The sequence below is a fragment of the Podospora pseudocomata genome, chromosome 5 (assembly GCF_035222375.1).
Source record: "Podospora pseudocomata strain CBS 415.72m chromosome 5, whole genome shotgun sequence".
Classification (NCBI taxonomy): domain Eukaryota; kingdom Fungi; phylum Ascomycota; class Sordariomycetes; order Sordariales; family Podosporaceae; genus Podospora; species Podospora pseudocomata.
In genome coordinates this window covers 538,001-551,780 of record NC_085889.1, presented here as the reverse complement: position 1 = coordinate 551,780, position 13,780 = coordinate 538,001, and the positions used below count along the sequence as shown (strand labels likewise).

General features: G+C 51.9%; 3 protein-coding genes across 3 annotated transcripts; 1 reads left to right on the top strand and 2 right to left on the bottom strand.

Moving 5' to 3' along the window:
• Nucleotides 1-1,596: 1,596 nt before the first annotated feature.
• Nucleotides 1,597-6,334, bottom strand: QC762_0075060 (uncharacterized protein; the record flags this gene model as incomplete). Its single annotated transcript, XM_062883788.1, has 3 exons — nucleotides 1,597-1,760; nucleotides 1,836-6,030; nucleotides 6,101-6,334. The coding sequence occupies 3 exons, from the start codon at nucleotides 6,332-6,334 to the stop codon at nucleotides 1,597-1,599; spliced, it is 4,593 nt and encodes a 1,530-aa protein (XP_062741598.1).
• Nucleotides 6,335-8,956: 2,622 nt separating this feature from the next.
• On the top strand, nucleotides 8,957-10,221 carry QC762_0075050 (uncharacterized protein; the record flags this gene model as incomplete). Its single annotated transcript, XM_062883787.1, has 3 exons — nucleotides 8,957-9,263; nucleotides 9,372-9,947; nucleotides 10,010-10,221. 3 exons carry the CDS (start codon nucleotides 8,957-8,959, stop codon nucleotides 10,219-10,221), a joined length of 1,095 nt encoding a protein of 364 aa, XP_062741597.1.
• Nucleotides 10,222-10,635: 414 nt separating this feature from the next.
• On the bottom strand, nucleotides 10,636-11,780 carry QC762_0075040 (uncharacterized protein). The gene is made up of 2 exons (XM_062883786.1): nucleotides 11,486-11,780; nucleotides 10,636-11,412 (listed from the first exon to the last, which is right to left on the bottom strand). Exons 1-2 carry the CDS (start codon nucleotides 11,691-11,693, stop codon nucleotides 10,643-10,645), a joined length of 978 nt encoding a protein of 325 aa, XP_062741596.1. The 5' UTR covers nucleotides 11,694-11,780; the 3' UTR covers nucleotides 10,636-10,642.
• Between the last annotated feature and the right edge of the window lie 2,000 nt (nucleotides 11,781-13,780).

Sequence of the window (13,780 nt, the reverse complement as noted above, 5' to 3'; positions counted from 1 at the left end):
AGAGCAGAGCAGTGGGATGAAAAGATCCCTCATCAAGGATCTTGAGGCCACTGTAGATTATTAAAATGAATTGAAACTATGTTGTTCCAAGCCTGAACACCAGCCCTTGTCACACCGGTATCCTGCCGTACGCTCGTGTGCGCGGGGTCGCCATGTCGTCAGTATGATGAATGTGCCGGACACCTGAACCTGTCTGCATCTTACCGTTGGCTTCCAAATGCCAAGTCGCCCGAGGCAAAGGTGGACAACGAGGGTAGCGAGCGTGACGACGCGGAGCCGGCCGATGCTGGGCTGCCCCTGCAGACGCCCTACAGCCAAGACCGGATCGACTTGGTGGACATTGCTATACCAATCTCAACGCGGACCACCACCCTACCTCTCCTCAGATTTTAGATGACAAGAGGAGAGCAGAATGGGATGTGTCCTGCCGTACCACCGCAAGGGGTGGAGGGCAAACAAAGGCGAAGTTTTGGGCCACTAGGCGGAATAACGGCAGATACGCCCGTATCTCGAACTCACTTAATCGCCCACCCAGCACCTTCTCACTTCCAAACGGAAATCTGCCCTTGCTGTCTCTGGTCGAATCTATATTAGACACGCGGCGATGGGTGCACCACCAGGTTGGCACACTTCATACGTGCAACTCACATATCACGACACGAGCTGGATTTTCAGGGCGGTGAAACATGTATGCCGGAACAACAGATACAAATTGGTGAGAAAAACGAACGCCTAGGGGTTAAATACTTTCAGTCATTACCTACCTACACGACTGCTGATACCGAGGAAAAGATACCCAAGCAAAGGGGGAAAAACTTCTTTATCTACACAGAGAAGAAGCTGACCGAGGTAAGTCAAAACGCCTTTTACTTTCCTCCGCTCCTACCTACCTAGGTACCTTGTTAGCATACCTACCAAACAGGTGTCGACCTGGAACCGTACTGCTAACTGTTGGACTATCTTTCTAGGAAGAATTTAGCACGATCAAACGTCTTTGTCGACACTCCCGATCGGACTCGGAATATGAGTTGGTACAAGCAGAACGTAGAATGCTTGGGCTGGACACCGATGCAGATTTTCAGTCTCCGCTAGAGTGGGAGTAAAAGCGTGAGGATGAATCTGGGAACCAAACTTCACACACTGAAGGGAAAGAGACAGGCTTCCCGTCAAGAAGAGACGCCGTGGCTCGACGCCCAGGATGGCACACCTGGTGGTCAAAGTTGAAAGCCTCGCTCATTTAGAGCACCGAAGCATAAGGTAACAAGCATTTTCCCGCATGACATACCCCGATCCGAGGTTTCCTGGTCGCATCGGTTGCATCAGGAAGCAGTTGATTGCTATCTAGGTATTCTCAAGCTGAGCACCTATCCTGCCTGTGCGCAAACTTGAACGTGATGTTACCCGAACTTCAGGACCAATCTACCTAAGGTAATCAGCCAGAAATGACGCACCCGAGAGGGTACCTATCCAATCTAATATATACCTTTTATTTTTGCTACTTCAAATCCTCAATGTTACTTCTCTTTTCCCACAACTTCAACATGACTCTAATTGCCTGGCCCATTGTGTATTCCGCCGCACCAACACCACAAATCTTCATCCTTGACAGCAATTCTGGCACTCTATCGAATCAATCGGCGATCCGCACTGTCCGCAATTAAACACATCACAGGGATCCGTCGGTTCGTTGCCGAGTCCACCTACAAAACTGTACAAAAGGCACCCGACTTGAGTGGATCCACCAACGCCGCCATTGTCACCTGTTTACAAACAAGTAGTGTCAGCCAGGATACCGTGAGAGAGAGAGAGAAAGTAGGTAAGAACAACCAACTTACACATTGTATAATCCTCCCTGACCAAAAGATAAGCCGTAATCAAACTCGGGCTTCCCAACGGGAACCCAAAGCTCTGCCTCGCCACCTCCGTTTCGCAACCGGCCACCCACTCAGCCTGGTAATCGTAGTTGACATCATTCCCGTCCGTCCAACGCAGGCGTATCGGGTTATCCCCCGGTCCGATCGTGTCGTCGTCGCCCATGTCAAGCCGGATGTCGCTGAAAGCGAGGGAGCCGTCGTCTTGTTCCCCGCTTTGGATGTCGCCGTGGCCGGGGAAGTCGGCCTCGTCGAAGCAGCCGATCGGGCCGCGGGTGAGAGGGGTGAAGTTAGGGTTGCTTGTGGGAGAGGAGGATGTGCTTGTGGTGTCGCTGATTGTTGTTGTCGGTGCGACGTAGCCTTCTGAACTGGGGTCTTTTGGGTCGCGGAAGCCTGGCGGTGGTGCGGTTGGGGACGGGTTGCACCAGTACCCGGAACAGACGGTGCCGCCGCAGGCGGTGCTCCCGCCTTGGCAGGTTGGTCCGGGGGTGGCGCCTGAGGTGAATTGGATGGTGGTGGCTCCGGCACTGGCCTCCTCGCGGGCGAGGCGTGATTCTAGAGCTGCTAACACCGCGTTGGTGTATTCATCACCCATCGTCATGGTGGCCCATGACTCGTCGTTGAATATGCCGATAGGGGCAGCTGTTTGGGTTCCAAACACATCGGTGGTGGAGTCCGAGACGCTGATGGAGCAACCGGTGATGGTCTCGCACCGTGTAGTCGAAGACCTTGTCGTGCCGTCCGTGACAAAGTTGGATGTGGTGCAAGCCTCGGCCGTCTGCTTGGTGCACTCGGGTTCCGACTCGGTGGTGAGGCGGTAGTCCCATCCGATGGTAATCCGCGGCCAGTTGGGGAGGTTACCGCGGATGTCGATTCCCGGAGGAGGGTGGATGATGCCAATCGGCGGGGGACCGGGCCCGTAGATTCCCGGGGGCAAGGTCCAGTGCCAGGAACCGATCCGGACCTCTCCAAAGGAGATGCAGAAGAAGAAGAACCAGGCCTTGCAGGGAACGTGTACGCCGTCGCCGTCCTCGTCCGGCTCAGGTTCATCGATTTCCTCCTCTTCGGGCACGATCCTTCCACCTTGAGGCCAGGTAGTGAAGACAGGTAGCGGCTCCTCGGTCGAGGTAGACCCAGTCTTCCAGGCTGTCACTAGAGAGCAGTCAACGGTGGCATCCGCCAGGTCAGGCCCGAGGAATGTGAACACCCGCGTAGTTGGGCACGCGAAGTTAAGCGTCAGTTCGGCACTTTCGGTACACGTAGTGGCAACTGCAATTGCTGGCGTGGCGAAGACCAACGATGTTGTCGCGGGACAGTCGATGGTAAAGACCTCTGTCGAAGCTGGAAACGTTACTGTTGTCACTGTGGCTCCCCGCACCGTAAAGAGGGTGCTGATGGGGGTGAAATACGTGGTATTCTTGGCCAGCTGGCCCGTACTGCTATTGAGTGTCGCCGGGTCGGTGTACATAACTAAGGGACCGCCATCAATCTGAGGCCAAGGTGGAACGGTGACGGTTCGAGTGGTCTCGCTACCCTGCCCATCTGGCAACGTGACAATAACAGGTGGGACGTTCACGCTTGGATAAAGGGTGATGGGCATCGCTCCTGTCGTTGAGACGTTGACGTTGGAAAAGGGGATGCCATCAGTGACAATCGGGGGGATCGAAAGAGTTACGGTAGTAGTTGTGGTCACAAAGACCGTCGTCGGAACTCCCCCGATAGTGGTGCTGGAGATTTCTCCATACTCCAGCGAGGTCGTGTAGCTGCTGGGATGGATGGTGGTCGATGATTCCAGGGAGCTTGTCGGGAGAATCATCATACAGGACTTGGCCGGGCAACTGAGAGTTGGTGTGTTCCACACATTGGTATCGACAAACACAATATCGACATTGTCTGACCCCGGAAGAGGTACCCACACGCTGATCTCGGTGGTGAAGCCACGCTGATTGCTATCCTGCGGGATGCTGGTGTCGTCGATGCCAGTGGCGATGTTGACGGTGGCAACCGTAAACAAATTGAAGATGACCACGCCGGTCGAGCCCTTCACTTCGAGGATGCGGTCCTGGCAGTTGTGTGTAGGTATGCAGTCCTGAAGATACTCGTTGAAGAAACTGTAAAGGCCGGCAGAGTGAATCATGACATCCTTTGAATCAATGATCTGCAAGCCCCAGGCGTAGTTGCAACGATCATCCCGCCCATCGCCTGTGACCTCGCAGTCACTGAAATCTGGGTCGTTGGGAAAGGAGGCGGCAGCGCGGAAAGGCTCCGGAGGTCTGGGTCTGGGCTGATAATAAGGCGACTCGGTCTGGATATGGCCCAGGTACACGCTCTTGGCGCCGCTGATGAGGTAGTTGTAGAGAACCGAGTGCTCGGAGCCACCGCCATAGAACCAGGTTGGGCCCTGGGATTCAATGAGCATGCCCCGGGCACCAAAAATGGAAATTTGTGTGGAGCTTGAATCGGGGACGTCGACAATCGTCTTATCGTTGTCATGATCGCTGACCCACGCCCACACATTCTCAAAGTAGCCATTAGCCTGGGGGGTAATCCGGAACATTATAGAGGCGGCAATACACTCGGCTTTGTTGGTGAACTTTGGACATGTAGTGAGGTCAAGGTCAGTGCCCAAGGCGCCGCCGACACGGAAATGCGAATCCCACATCGCGGCTGCTCCTTGAGAGACCGCTGCAACGTTCCACTCCATCATAATGGCACCCGCAGTAGCGCCACGTACCGAAAATAACATGTCATTGATCTCCAGCGTGCCAATGTCGCCTTTGTTGCCGACTTGAACCATGACCTTTGGATTTTTCATGTCGCTGAAGTAGTACCCAGACCCAAGGATCTGAGACCACAAGGAGCCTTGCACGATGGACCCGGTAGGAATCAATACTGTAGATCCAACCGCATATACTCCGGCCGGAAAGTATGCGATCTTGTCTTCCTCCAGAGCACGTTGTAGGAAGCTGTTGATGCAGAAGGCCTGGTCACCGGTCGCGTCGTTCTTGCACTTCCCATCCGTAGTCGCGACCAAGAAGGCATCAGTACCACGGCTTCCGTACTGTGGCCGTGATCGTACAAAGAGCTTACCATCGTCGCCGTTGAGTCCTTCACCCCTGCCAGGTGCTTCAACGGGGCCGGTCTGGATAGAGCCTTCTGAGCCATTGTACCGCTTTCCCGTAGCCCACAGGTCTGTGTTTCCACGGAGAAGGGTGCCACCGTTGCCTTCCGCGAGGACTGGGCTGACCACATTCTCGAAAACAGTGTTGTCGAGGACGATGTTTGGTGAACTGGGAAGGTCATTCGTCAGGATACCAATGATTACATCATTGATCTTGGAATCGATGATGGAAACACTGCCTATTCCTTGGCCGGCATCACCACCCACTCCTGAGATATTGAAGCCGATGCCACCACCGTTAACTGTGATTTGCTGCCAGTTCCAGCCCCAGTCCCAGATCATCTGAACAGCTGTCTTGCACTGGTTGAAAACAAGGTTGCGCGCAGTATATTGCTGAGAGCCCGCGCGCCAGCCGATGTTGCCCCCGTTGAATTCGATGTCAGAGACAAACCCGCCGCTGCCATTCTCGGTGAAGATACCTACAGCCGTTGTGCTGCTTGTCTTAGGCATATCAAACACCAGGTTTTGCAGTGATGTGGCTTGAGAGACCTGCCAATGGATTCCCGTGGGTGCCAGGTTCTGGTCATTCTCGCCCGTCAACTCGGGCATCTCAGTGAGGTCAAAGCGAAAGTTTCGGATTTGCCGAAAGAACTGATTCTGATTGATATACCACTGCTTTCCTGAAGAACCAGGAATGTAGGGGTTCACGTCAAAGAGAGCGATGCCTTTGAAGTCATCGCACCCTTTAATCACGGGCATGTCGTTTGGGTTGCCTATGAACTGCGTGTAATAATACTGAACCACAGGCGAGCAGATCTTGTAGGTACCGGGAGGGAAGTAGACGATTGCGCCTTGCGAGAAAGTATTGCCGCACTCCTCGCCGCACCGCGTACGAGAGTCACCGGCTGAGTCTTTGTTCCAGCTAGCAGAGGCCGCGTTGAGGGCCTCACTGGCATCAGTTTCTCCCGTATTGTCGGCGCCAAAGTCATCGACGACATTACGGAAGAACTGGTAATTATCTCCGCCAGCATGTGGTTGCTATCTCAAAAGCAAAAGGTTAGATCATCAATGATGGGGATTAACACTGAACAGCGCGGGTGAGACTTACAGTGCCCAAAGGGCCTAAACTTGCGAGCCAAAAGTCTGACGACTGCCGCTTGCTTTTGGAAGTGAAACTCGTTGACTTGATGGCGCTGTCGCCTTTGTAGCCGCCGCGAAGGACAGTACCCTGACGGAGATTCCTGAGATAACTGTCCAGGCTCCCTGAGTAAGCCCAGACTGGGCCATTGTGTATTCCTTTATCGGGTGCTGCCTTGTAGTAGTTGTGTTGGTTGTCAACCATGTATGCCGGAGCGGGCTTTGAAGGGAGCTGTCAACATTCCATTTCTCATAGACAATGTAGGGAGGCATATCATACTTGCGAAGTGTAAGAAATTTTAGTCGTGTTGGAGTCGCGTGGTGCGTTGATGCTGCCAGCTGTGTGCGGGACCCAAACCGGGCTGGCCGACTGCACGAGGCTCCATAGTGTAGCTAGTATAGTAAAGAAAAAAGTCAAAGATGCCATCATGCTGCTGTACTGGTTCAGCATTCACAGCGATGGATCAATAGATGCAGAGCAGCGTGTTAGCAGAATTGAAAAGCCATGGTGGAGGGGAGGAAATCGTTGAAGATATCATCTAAAACAACGCTGACATAGAATGCCTCGCCATTGGACAGTCGTTGCGAGGCTATTGGAGCTATGACCAGTGTGAACGATACCCCGGCGTGAAAACCCCGTATCTTGGGACTAAGGACGGGCTATCGGAAGAGTCGGTCATGCGGGGTCATCCTTCGACATGGGGAAAGGAAGAGGACCGCATAAGCCTTGCTCGGGATGGTACAGTAGGCGCAGTGATCTTCAAAGCACCTCTTCACGTCCGAAAGTCCGAAGTGTCAGCCACATATTTCACGGTGATGAGGTCGAGTACCGGCATTGATTCATGGTGTGATTCGTAAGGTAGGTAGGTAGCGACGATACCTGTACTACCTGCATGTGCCAAGCTGCGGCACATCCATTTCAATTGCAACTTCTATCCCGCTCTATGAAATATGTTCACTACCTTACCTTACCTACCTACCTACGGTGATAATACCACAGACTCTATTCATGGCGATGTTGAACTGCCGAGGAAATCTAAATCCGAGCCTGGCTACCTGGCGGCCGTCGTGGGATGGGAGGACTGTACCTAGGTACCTAGTGACCGGACAACAAGTCCGATCTTGTGATACCGCTTCCTCTAATGCTGACGAGGCTTTATTGGTACATGATATCTCTACCATTTGGAGTACCTCGAAGGATTCGGCAGGAGAGGTGGCTATAGTTTGGCATGATAAAGTCATTTCCTTCTTGTCCTAAGGAAAGCCAGAAGGGCAGTCCTTCTCAGAGTCTGCTGCTGTTCTCACCAAGTGTTTCCGCTCCATTTACACGCATTTCCACCACCATTGATGGCGGAATGAACTCATATTCCAGCGGCTACAGAACCAGTGGTAAGATAGGTACCTATCATGTTGTCGCTTTAGGCATGTGCAAGATCATGGTTCTGTAAAAGAGTAAGGTAGGTACAGTTGAGACTAGCATAATTCAACACCCTTGGTTAAGCTTGGATTAGACAAGCATTTCCTGGTTTGCGTTGATGGCAGGACGTTTCTTCCTGCGGCCTGGCATTTCTATGCTGTGTAATATCTCTATGCGCATGGATGATTCGCCCAATATCGAGATGGATCATGATTCAGGCAACTGCTAGCCTGGAAATAATAAGACGTATACCTACCTATTACATGACCTCGGTACCTACCTAGTCTGTGTTACCATTGAAAACTTGAAATGCGACCTTTGTTGCAAAAAGTGGCTCATCCATCAGCCATTCATCAGCCTTGCTGGAGCAGCCTTGGAACCGCCTGCCACCCATTCTGCCTCGGACTTACAGATTGCGGGTCGCGATCTTTTTGTTCTTCTCTCTTCCTTCTTTTTGAGCTCTTACTGCACATACCCCACCATGGTACGACGAAGCACACAACATGGATCTTGGACCTCGGATTAAACCACATGACCAAGGTAGACATCGTTTCTCCAAACTTATATCATCTCGGACTCCACGTTACACATTACATAAGGTACCTTTCGAGCCGAGAGAGCTTCTGCTGAATCCAATCGCCAGGCGGTTGTTGGAGCATGACCTCACCTGGGTCAGACGGTTCGGTACACCACCAGTCAAACTATATCACGGCTTCGCAGTTGGCAGGATTCCCTCTTAGCCTTAATCCAGAGTTAGAAGCCAACATTCGACAGGGCCAGCACCAATCAGCAGATCTTGTCATGCTACAGAATGGATCATCGGACAACCCCTTTCCGCCATGCGAGCCGGTGAGCAAAAGGTCGAGCCTTCAAAACAGGTTTATATCCCTGTTTCGTGAGTTCCTAATCGGCTGCACAGGCTTATCTGTCGGACTGTAGCTCTGCCTTGCACGGCTGATCACTGGGAAGAACATAATCGGGAGTTAGGCTACCTGCTTCATTCTCCTCACTGGGACCCTCGTTCCCTGATCCTGTAGAACCACGTGCCAACCCCTGTCATCCTGTAGGCCGGGAGCCTGGGGTCAGACTACATACCTGTTAGGCCCACTGAGTGTCACCGAACCCTTCAGGCGAAGCGGACTTGTGCTAGAGAGGTGCGGGCTTGCAAAGCCCGACCGGAGCTATGTCACCAAGGCGTGGCATAAGTGATCCGAGATGACATCCGACGGGAGCGCTCAGCTTTGAGAGGAGCAGGATGTGCATCTTTACGCTTCATTAGAAGGTCATCCGCACGCTCATAGCTGTTCTACCTTTGACCAAACTGTGCCTGTCGAACTATCTCCTGCTCCAGTCGAGGATCGTCAACACTGGCCAGTTCTAAACTCCTCTTAGTCTTTGGCCTTGACAGAAATGGCGACAGTATCTTTTATTTTATCTTTGACTGCGTGTCTACTCACTCTCCTGCCACTGACAGTCGGAGTAGGTATCTTCGACATCTTCGACGTAGAGCAGAATGCCGCCAACAATGGCGGCTGCGGGGCTCGAATGGCAACGCTAGATGTCTGGCTTTCAGACAGTATCGAAAGCCTTGACGTAGCGTTGACCGCCATCGATAACTACCGTCAAAATGTCGGGGTCCGCAGAGCGTTGTCGACGTTCTTCGGTATCAGGAACACTGGAGGGCGAGCTACGCCAAAAGCTGTCAATGATATTAAAAGTAAGTGTTGACCGTCAACACCCTCATTCTCCCTAGAGCCCTTTGGTCCACGTTAGCTACGAGGCGACGGGAAGCACACGTACAAAGCTGGACTGACGCGTTGACCAGATAACCTCGCCCACGTTTTTGAATTTTTGAACCACCACCAGGAGAATGGCAACTTCTTCTACGACTCCACATACAACCACCTCCACTGCGACAGCACCTTCCTGGTGCCTCGCGCTCCAAACAGCCCAGCATTTGATTCCAATGGACAGGTCATAGTAGATCAGAACGGCAACCAAGTCACCATTGAGAACATACCAAGCTATCGCGATGCTCTCGTCAAGGACGCACGTGCTTCGCCGTGGTGGGCTGGTGACTTTACCAAACTGAAAGGCTATTACTTCGATGAACAGGGTGGTAACTTCTGCCAAGGGGACCATTTAGGCGCCACTGCTCACATTAAACCGCTGCTGACTGACGGCGCCACCGAAACCGATCCTAACAGCCAGCATGCAAGCGTCATCATCTGTCCACACGCCTTTGTTGGAAGCACACAACCAGACAACTACAGGGATGCAAACAATCTTATCGCACAAGGCACAAACTTCGCCCTTGTTGTTCCCAAAAGCGCGACGCTCCTTCACGAGGTCTTTCACGTTGTGGGAGGCGATTACTATTTGTCGGGCCCAGCCGAAAAGTGTAAGCAGTGTGCATCCATATCTAGATCTGTTTCAGCATAGACACTAACTTGAAGATGTCAGATCCTCTCCTTGACGCTTTAGACCTTGCATCAAGAAAATCTGGACAAGCCCAGCGAAACCCGGAAAACTATGTCTTCTTCGTCGCCCACATGTACCACATGTTGGGTCAACCAGAGGGGAATGAACCGTGGTCTATTGGGGGAAACTGGGACTTCAGTGTTACTGGCAGCGGCAGCAACCGCGTTTATGGGGCTACAGCGCCACCCCCGTAATAGGACCGAGGTGGCGTAGAGTCTGATGAGGGTGACATTGGAGCGGGCAAACAGAAATGTGCTTTAGAGCATTGGGTGTCAGGAACAGTTATATACATTCTTTAGGTATGCTAGGAAACTCAGGGCACCAGCGGCGTGATTCGAACTGTGGACTTTGCTGCAAGACGACCCAGCATCTTCAGTACAAGAACTGCACACTTCTATGTGATATACCCACCAGGTGACAAATAGGTACCTAAGGGACAAAGCAGTGAGCCAGGTAAACCTGGGCGAAGTTAAGCATTTAACCAGATGTGTGAAAACCGCGCTGTTGCTCAGAATAGCTCGTTGTAAGGCCGCTGTTGATTCTGAACAACTAGCTACATACCTACCTGGGGAGAGTGTACAGATGGAATTGGTACTTTCAGGCTGAACTACAATTTCAGAAACGCGTTCCACACCACCTCACCTCCGGCTTGGGGTTTTCTCTGTGATACTTTATGAACTCCTCCAGCTTCCGGTGATGCTCAAGCTCCTCCTCAGTAGGCTCATAGGGCGGCTCGTAATACGGCAAAGGCAAAACATCCCAACGTTCTTGCACCCAAGCGGTAACGGGAGGCATGACCTTGGCCACGGCTTCATTCCATGACGCCGTCGCCTCCGGGTCCGATGCCGATGCCTCCTCGTGCTCCGGCGTGGCACCATATTTCTGTGGCCAAAGGTGAAACTCGCAGATGACCGTCCGACCGTCTGTGTTCTCGTCCGTTTGCTCCGACTTCCCAAACTTGTTTTGCACCCATTGATCTTCCTCAAGCGCGAAGAACCACGTATTCATGTAACATTCCCAATGAAGACCTGTGCCTGCAATGAATTCAAAGCCGCGTGGTTGAAAACTGCAGAGTTCGTCCCTCAGGGCATGGTACGCGTTCCATGTGGTCTCGTGACCTTGTTTATGTGGTACCAGGAATGCGTTGAAGGTTACACGGCCTTCCACGTCCGACTTGGGTCGTTGGGTGGATTCTCGCAATGTGAGGAATCGCGACGCTGGAGATGAGGATGACGATGCGTCTTCAACAGATGAAGAGCTCTGTTCTGAAGAGGAGCCGTCTCTGGAAAGTTGCAAACTGTGGTCGTTTTCGGGTAGATTTCGCAGAAACGCGGCGCATGCAGGAGAAGACCGAAACTGTTTCAAGTGCTCCAGGTCTTCCCACTCTAGATTCATAATGACAGATTAGCCGTGGGCTCTAAAAGGACCTTTGCGCATGTGGCAGTGGAAAAACCCTACCGATGATATAGGCAGCCTGCTTAGGATCTTCCACCATTCTTCCCAACCATCCCTTTCTCACACCGGTCACGTCATCCAGTGGACCGAAGTGCACATTCTCGTGATCCACCGCCCATGTCGGCCACTCTCGCTCAACTGGTAGATGGAACCGTGTCCAGGTCACCAAACTGTCGCTGCGCCTCCTCGTTATTTCCTTTGTACGGGCCATATTGTGAATGCAGGAACTTGGCGAGGATGAGGGTGCTGTTTGCTGATGATGGTGATCAATGTCGATGACTGCGAGCAGCGAAGTTTGGTTTCTACAAGAGCGGCTCCTGGGGGGTACTTATAGCCTATATCTGACCACCAACAGTTGTTTTGCGCGCAGTGGCAAAAGCGGGGTACCTACCTGGCAATCCGAACCAGCGCCTTCATCAAGTCCGCTCATCAGTCCGAACTTCATCTGCGCTATGTAAATGAGCCTCTAAGAACCCTAACCCATTCACACGCTGCAAGGCCCTTATTAATTGGGAATTCCTCTAAAGTCCACATTATGATGAGAATTTGGTCAAGACTTGGAAACAAGCTGCGTGATATCAGGGACCGTATCTGCATAACTGATCACACTAAGTACGTAAGGTACTTGAGGCGTAATTGAGCCTCGACATACGCAGCGGCCCGTGTATTGACACGCTTTCTAGCGGAAGTTGAACGATCTGCTGACGCTTCTCATTCTATCTGGAATCAAAGTGGCACAATCAGTAGCCGTAAAAGCCACAAGTCCCCATATAGATGGTTTTTGTTTGTTGCAAGGTGGAGCTCAAAATTCAGGGGTTCAGGGGCTGGCTCCACTCTGGTAAACAAGGACATCAAACCTGAAGACAAAGGTGCCTAGGTAGCTATGCTGTCATTGTTATTCTTTTCATCACTGAACCTTGTATTTCACAAGGTTTTCACCGAGGCATTACGGCTTTCGCTCGCTCCATAAACCTTGGGGCATTGCACACAATGCAATCCTTGTCACAAGTGAGATAGTGCAACGCAAAATGCTAGGAGCGGACAAGACTAGTATTGTCACGGCAGGCCGGACCACTGCACCATACCCACTGTGATTGCTATCAAAAGCTACAAGTAAGCCAAGCTTGCAGGCTTGGCTCGCTCCAGTGGTATATATATGGTGACGCCGTCACAGCCGTCACAAGTATCGTTTAACGGGTAATCACCTAGCTAACTATTAAGGTACCCTAGATACCTGAGGCAACAAAAGAGTGACGGGAAAACAGACTTGACAGCCCAAAATGCTGTCAAGTGGTTGTTGGGTGCAGATCCAGCGGTAAGCGTTTGATCCACCTCGACAAATCTCCAACCAAAGATCAGATTTACGCGATCTTTCTGTTTACCACAAGAATCATGATTGGCATTCTTATTCGCGTATCAAACGACGATTTCGACTCTGATATTACCCTTACTTTTTTATTCTTTTTAAGAGCCTTCGAATTAGTAACGTATTAAAAGCTCCTGTTGAAATAGGTGCTATTGAGGCTTGTAAATACAGGCTCAAATAGCTATCAGCGCAGTACACTGAGAGCGAAGAAGACTTTGACTGCAGCATTCGACAGTTGCCGTGGCACTGATGTCACAGTTAACCAAACGGCAGGTCGCGCAGTATGTGGGGCGCAGGACGTCCCCAGCCAATCATTAGGAAAGTCAGGAGACAGCCAATAGGGGCCGGCCAGAAGTGCTATGGCGCCAAGACCCACGAGCACTCTGCAGGATGCAAGATGCTCGGGGTGATCGAAGGCATAGCACGACGAGCACTTTGCAGGATGCAATGTGCTAGGAGTGATCGGGGCCATAGCAGGGTTAGCACTTCACGGTCCACTGGTCTATATATACGGAGGAACTGGCTGGTGTAGATAGACAGTTCCGCAGTATGCAATACAAGTCACAATCGTTGGTACTCAGACTATTGTGATTGAGACAAGCCATTGTTGTACACTGTTTAGCTGTACCGAACCAGGATTGTTCAGAAGTGTCTTCAACCAGTATCCCTTTCAGAGGTTCTGGATAGGGGTTCGTCACACAAGCTCGAGTTCCTCTGTGCCTTCCGCGAGGCCTTCTTCGCCTCTATAACAGAGAAGAATATACAGGGTGGCTTTGCGGGTGCTGGCTTTGTACCGTATGATTCAGAAAGGGTGCTTTCTAAGCTGGATGTAAAGCTTCGTACGCCAACACCCCCGACCTCACGGCCCAGCACTGCACAACCTTGGGTCTCCTAGACACCACACAACCCTCGAGAAGCGAATTCACAGTCAA